This window comes from Rhinopithecus bieti, unplaced genomic scaffold, assembly GCF_001698545.2.
Source record: "Rhinopithecus bieti isolate Rb0 unplaced genomic scaffold, ASM169854v2 scaffold_10347, whole genome shotgun sequence".
Classification (NCBI taxonomy): domain Eukaryota; kingdom Metazoa; phylum Chordata; class Mammalia; order Primates; family Cercopithecidae; genus Rhinopithecus; species Rhinopithecus bieti.
Genome location: NW_016806836.1, coordinates 1,735,578 through 1,742,373, shown reverse-complemented (window position 1 = coordinate 1,742,373; position 6,796 = coordinate 1,735,578). Strand labels below are relative to the sequence as shown.

The 6,796-nt window shown below is 52.8% G+C and overlaps 1 protein-coding gene across 1 annotated transcript in view; it reads right to left on the bottom strand.

The window, feature by feature from the left end:
* CDH22 (cadherin 22) overlaps positions 1–6,796 on the bottom strand; it is a 140,422-nt gene that overhangs the window by 1,455 nt on the left and 132,171 nt on the right. Inside the window, exons 11-12 of the mRNA XM_017877905.1 lie at positions 3,096–3,347; positions 1–221 (exon numbers count right to left, since the gene is read on the bottom strand). Of these exons, the coding sequence (XP_017733394.1) occupies positions 1–221; positions 3,096–3,347 (473 nt within the window). The remainder of the gene's footprint in view (positions 222–3,095; positions 3,348–6,796) is intronic.

Genomic DNA, 6,796 nt, shown 5'->3' with positions numbered 1-6,796 from the left:
CCCGCCCGAGCCCCCGCCCGCGCCGCCGCCCCCGTCGCCGCCCTTGAGCTCGCCGAAGTCGTAGAGGCTCCGCAGCGCCGACATGTCGTAGGCTTCGGTGTCCTGCTCGCCGCCGCCTTCGTCGTTGTATTTGATGACGTTGTCCCGCATGTCCTCATCCTCGTCCGAGCTCAGGTGGCTCTTGTGGTGGCGCCTGAGGGTGAGGATCAGCAGCACCAGCACTGCCAGGGGACAGAGGGGCGACTGAGGGCCAAGCCCCGCCCACGGCATTAGGAGGACCCTCTACCCCATCTCCTCCCGCTTCCCGCCAGCAGAGTGGGCCCAGTCTCAACGTTGCTACAGATTTCCTGGATTTCTGTTCAAAAAGCCATTCTTACAATCAAAACTGAACTGAGTGTCTGGAGAGGTAGTGAGCTACCCATCTCGGGAGGTATGCAAATCGAGGCTAGATTACTCTGGGGTGGAGGTGGCCAATGGGAGAACAGTGTTAAAGGTTTTCCCGGGTGTTGAGGCCTGAGGTCTCCCTTCTCAGCTCTATGAAGAGATATACTCTCTGAGGACTCTAGGTGCTGGGGGTGTGTAGCAGGCAGCTGAGAAACAGATGGAACTGGGGGAGTGGAAGATGTCCTTCACCCTGACCTCTCTTTCACCCTCACCCTCCTCTGCCACACCAGAAGTCTTGAGCTCCTACTCAACCCTTTGGTTCTCAGGTCAAGGCCTGCAGGAACCCTTCCCTGAGAGTTGCAGGCCAGGTTCCGTGCCTTCCCCTCCAAGATTCCCCAGGACGGGGCTCCTTCCTCTATCATACTGATTCTCAAAGTGCAGCCCCTGGGCAACAGCAGCATCCCCCTGGGAGCTTGTTAGAAATGCAGACCCTTGGATCCTGGCACAGATCTTGTGGCAGTGGAGGGGGATCTGTGTTTTAACAAGACCTGCAGACATGAAGAGGCAGCTCAAGTTTGAAAGCCACAGCTCTGTCATAGACCAGACCCTGCTGTTTTACCATGTCTGTCTCCTCCCCAAAACACACACCCTAAGCTACCCTTGAGGACCTAGGAAATGTTCCTCTATCTTGGTGGCTGGCATGCAGTGAGCGCCTGAAGCATGCTTGTTGAATGAATGAATGACTGAAGGAAGAGTTGGATGGAGACATGGGTAAGTGAATGAATGCTTGTCCCCTCTTGGCTTTCTTCACTTGATTTCCAAGACTCCACATTCTCCTCCTCCTCCTCCCACTTCACTGATCACTCATTCTCAATATTCTAAGCAGGCTTCTCCTCGCCTCTCTTAACTCAGATGTCCTAGGATTCAGACCTCAGGTCTGTATCCATGCTTCCTCTCTTGGAGCTCTCCTTTGGTCTCAACGGCTTTAAAAGTTCCATTTAGAAACTGACAATCCCCATATCTCAGCCTCCAGCCTGAACCTCTCCCCTGAAATCTAGATTGTACATTCAATTTCCTACTCAACATGTCCTCTTGTTGACCAAGCGAATCTCAAACTTAACAGGTCCAAAGGTGAAATACTAATCTTTCCCCCTTCCCCACCCCGAGTCTCCCCCACCTTAGTGTTAGCAACCCCGACTTTTCAATTACTCAGGGCTTTTAAGTCTCTTTTGCTGACTGCTAAATCTCAGTGTCTGGCACGTGGGAGGGACTCACTGGTTGGATGTATAGGTAAATGATGATGGGTGGATGGACAGAGAGATGGACAGACATGTACCAGGTACTGTGCTGGGCACTGGACTCTTCTTGCTCCTCCAAACAGCTCCAGTGGCCAGAGCTGGCTGTGAGGGCTATGGGGCAGGGCACCTGCTCACCACCTAACAAGGTGGCCTGTGACAGGGAAGAGCATGAGAGCTGGGGACAGGCCCGGAGGGAGGGCACAGGGAAGGAAGGTGTCAGGAGAGAAGTGGGAAAGATGGATGGATGGCTTTCGGAGCCGAGGCTGGGAGCTATGGAGGGGGATGCCCACGGGAGCAGATGGTGAGGTTTGCGGGCGGCGGGCGACAGATGTGCCAGGCCTGATCAGCGATTCCGCCCGTCACCTTTAGAGCACTGATGTGCACTGTCTTCGTTTGTGGGCAATTAGGCAGAAATTTGTTTGCACTGCCTCGGAAAATGAAACTGCTGTAAAGTGCACCCTCTGGAAAAAGGGTTTCTGAGCCATGGGCTGGGGTGGGGGGAGAAGGGGGGCCTCTCAACTAGAAGAAGCCTGCCCAGGGCCTCTGCTGGGACCTGAGGAGGTACAGCCTGGCCTTGGGCAGGTCCTCAGAGGGTGGACAGAGGCCGTGCCAGTGCTCGGCAGCGAAGGCAGGGGGAGGCAGCTGACATCTCCCAGGAAGCACAGCAAGGCTAGAATCTGCACTTGGACCTCCCTTGAGCTCCTCTAGCTTTGGCCTCAGTGCCCTTCTGTACCTGGGTGGCTACAGCTGTGACAGGTGGCATATGGCCACTCAAATCCAGGTTAGCTTCTGAAACTTGACCTCTTCATTGGGGACACTTTGGGGTTCAAATGGCTGCTAGTGGGCTGGAACCAGTGTAGACTTTGCCCCCCTCCCCACCACCAATGACTTGAGATTTTGCTCTCAGTTTAGATTCATAGCAGGTGGTGTAGTTAGAGGAGTAGAGGACACAGGGTGAGAAGACGTAATATCAAATCCGAAGACTATCCGGTACCCTTACGCCAGCCACTTAACCTCTCTGACCCTCAGCGCTTTCATCTGAAAAATGGGATAATACATGCCTGGCCATGTGGTTGTGAGGTTCACAAGAGCCCTTCTTACTAAAAGTCCTACATAGAGACTAAAAAAGGACCATTCACATAAGAGAATTAAAAAAAAAATATGCTAGGGTGAGGTTTAGGCTGTGTAGGGGGTGGGCCATAGTGAGCTCATCCATGGAGTTGGTGGCGGGGCTGCTCTGCACTTAGAAGACTCCTCATGGGGGCTGCATGTTAGAGCTTGGAGATCGTTTGGCCAGCCCATCCTCATGTGGACAGGGAAGCTGAGGCCCCATGGGGGCTGGTTAGGGAGGAAACCCAGGACCCCAGGATGGGGGTCAATCAGGCAGGGCTGGGTGGCTCTCGATGGACTCACCGACCAGTATGAGAACGCAGACCAAGAGGGCAATGAGGGCGCCGGGGCTGAGGGAGGCTGCCATGACAAAGGCCGTGGTGTTGCAGGACTGGATGGTGCCGGAGCTGTCGCAGCCACAGATGCGGATGGTGAGTGTGCCCGTGCTGCTCAGTGTGGGTGGCCCGCTGTCCACTACCAGGATGGGCAGGAAGAACACGTCCTGCTCCTGCCGGTTGAAGCCCACGTGCTGCGTGTGCACTGCAGCAGTGTTGTCTGTTCCAGAAGAAGGGGGTGCGGGGTGACTTGGAGCCGGGGGTCAGCATCCTTGTCCTAGCCACCTCCTGACTGCACTGTGAGATTTGCCTCCCTATGCCCCAAACTACAGCCTTCCAATGGACTCATGGGTCTCTTCCCTGATCTCCCAAAATTCTGTTACAAGATGCCTCCAAATTCTGCCCCATGCTGCCCAAAGATTCTGTCCCCCAAAGTCTGCCCTCAGCTGCCCAAAGATCCTGTCCCCATGTAGCCCACAATTCTGTCTTCAACCATCCCAAGATTCTGTTTTCAGCTATCCTAAGATTTTGTCCTCAGCTTGCCAAGGTCCCCAGCTATTCTAAGATTCTGTCCCCAGCTAGGCCAAGGTCCTCTCCCGGCTATGTCTTTTTTTTTTTTTTTTTTTTCCATTTGTCTCAACAGTTTGTTTTTGCTCTAGATTCCACCCCAACTTCCCAGTGTATTCTGACCCTAGGAGTCCTATAGGGTCCTTGAGTTGTGGTTTGTTGGGCCCTGACAAGTCCTGGGTCATCAGAAGGGACCAGGTCATCAGAAGGCAGAAGGCCAGCCAGCATCTGCCTTTGGCTGTGGGATCCTTCTGTCTTTCATACCCCAAGGCTAGTTGAGAGTCCTGGAGCCTGACAAGGAGTCTCTGCCTAAGAGGCTGAGCCTAGAGGGCTGGGGGCGTGGTGAGGGGCCTGATGAGGGCCCCTGGAGCGTCGAGGTCTTCTTCTTCACATCTTTCTTTTTCACACAGGCGGCCAGAGAGGACAGTGAACAAACACAAATGGAACTCATGGCACTGGTTCAGCCTGTCACTGGGGAAGCCAGGCAGGACGCAGGGGGATGGTGGCTGGCCTTGGATCACAGACTGAGGTGACAGGTGGCACCCCCTTCTCCGCCCTTCCTGCCTTCTTCACACCTGTTCTGTAGGAGTCAGGCCACCTGACCCTCTGTCATTTTGATGGTCCCTCTCAGTTCTGCACACGCAGGGGGACGAAGTGCCCAGAGCTCTGAAGGCTGCTGCCCCGCCCTTCACAGCCAACTCTGCCAAAGGGGGCCCTGCCTTCCTGCTGGGGGCCTTCAGTCCTCCTTCTCCCTGCGGACTTCAGTCTGCTCTTTCTAATCTGAGAGCCAGATCTGGGAGCTCTGTTGGCAGCTTGGCAGCCTGGGTTCCTTGCCCTGCTTTGTGGCCCCAGTTAACCCAGCCCCTTCCCCAGACGCCCCCAATTCAGCACCCTAGATCTGGCCTTTCTCATCATGGATGCTATGCAGGAGAAGGAGCCCTGGGAAGATCTGACTTGTGGCCTTTGGCACATCTCAGAATTGGACTGCAGGTCCAGATGCAGCGCAACTGGCCGTGAGTTGGAAGCTGCCCACGAGGTGCCGGGAACATGAGGGTTCATGCCATTAGCCTATCTGCTTTTACACATATTTGAGAATTTCCATTAAAATGTTGAAAAATAATGCAAGTCTATCATTTACTAGCTGGGGAAACCCACTGAGCTTCTCTAGGCTTCAGTTTACCCATCTGTAAACTCAGAAAGGGTATCATGCAGGTGTGAGGATTAAATGGTGTAATTCACACATAACCCTTAGAAAAGTTCCCAGCCCATAGAAAGGCTCAATAATGCTGGTTAATATTTTTTCAGATCCCGCCCCCATCTTCCCTGTGCTGCACCCACTGCTGGCTCCCTGTCTAGGCCGCCCTGCCTTTGCTCATAAAGTTCCCGCTATCTGGAACACCCTCTTCACCTTCTTGCCTGGGCAAATTCCTCATCCGTCATGCTCCAGCTAAATGTCACCTCCTTTCTTGTGGCCTCCTTTCTCCGCTTCCCTGGGAAGGAAGGATTTATGGCTCCCCCTCTCCCTGCTCTGACTACACAGGTGCCATGCACAGTTCTGTTACAGCACTTGTCACGTTGTGTTAAGTTAGTGTGTGCCTGTTTCTTCACTGCATGACCAGCCAGGGCTGGCACGGAGCCAGTCTTGAAGAGCAATCCTTGAATGAACCACAGCTTTTGGGGGAACTGGTGGTCTCCGGTCAGCCCCTCAGGTCACTGCTGCCACCCCGTCCCTGGAGCTTACATGGGGTGGTCACACTGGATGGCAGCTCTGGTGGCCACCTCAGCCAAACAGAAGCAATTAAGGCAGAATCGCAGGCCCCTTGGGTTGGAAAGCCTTGTCAACTTGGCAAGGTTGAGTCAAGTTCGACAGTTCAAACTGGCTACACTTGGGCTTGAACTCTAGCTCTCCCACCAAAGGGTGCATCAACCCCAGCTGGGAAAAATCTGCCTTCTGCAGGGGAAGAAAGGGGGCTGAAGGGCAAGATGGGAGAAAGAGGGAATGGCATCGGACCCATTTGCACTGAATGGATATTTTTTATGCATCAAGGACTGTCTGCATATTTGAAATACATAGTAATGTTTAATCCTCACAACCTATTAAGAGTTGTGGCATTATTCCCATTTTGTATATACAGAAATTGTGGCTCAGAGACAAGTGACTTGCCTGAATTTTTCCAGTGAAAGCACTCTTCCTTCCTTCCATTCATCCAACAAATCTTTTTTTTTTTTTTCTTGAGACAGGGTCTCACTCTGTCACCCAGGCTGGAGTGCAGTGGTGTGACCTCAGCTCACTGTGACCTTGTCCTCCCAGGCTCAAGCAATCCTCCCACCTTAGCTTCCTGAGTACCTAGGGCTTACAGGTGTGCACCACCATGCTCAGCTAATTTTTTTTTTAATTTTTAAAGTTTTTTTTTTGTGTGTGTGTACAGATGAGGTCTCATTATATCGTCTGTCTAGGCTGGTCTCGAACTCCTGGGCTCCTCTTGCCTCACCCTCCCAAAGTGGTGGGATTACAGGCATGAGCCACCATGCCTGGCCTCCATCCAACAAATCTTTATTAACTACTATGTGCTAGGTACCACGCTAGTCACTGTGAGAAAACAATAGAGAGCTAAGCCAGCTCACTGCTGGTCCTGGATCAGAGCTCATATTTTCATGTGAGAAACAATGCTAATCAAACAAACCCACAATTTAGTCAACAATTATAAACCATGGTGAGTGCTGTGAAGGAAGAATATAGGAAGAGCACATGACAGAGGACCTGAGCCAGTCTAGGAGGTCGGGGAGAGCTTCTTGGAAGAAGTGATATGATTCCTGAGCCTGAACAATGAGTTTAGGGAGAGGGAACAGCGCATGCAAAGGTCCTGAGGTTGGAAGAAGCGTAACACACTCAGGGACCTGGGACACTGAGAGGACACTCAGTCCTTTGTGGAGGAATGAGGGTAATAGCTACAATGAGTCAAAACGAGGCTGGAGGAGGAGGCAGGCGCTCATTGTGGAAAGCCTGGGAGGCTGTGGTAAGGAATGTGGGTAATTTTCCCTTCCTTCCTTCCTTCCTTCCTTCCTTCCTTCCTTCCTTCCTTCCTTCCTTCCTTCCTTCCT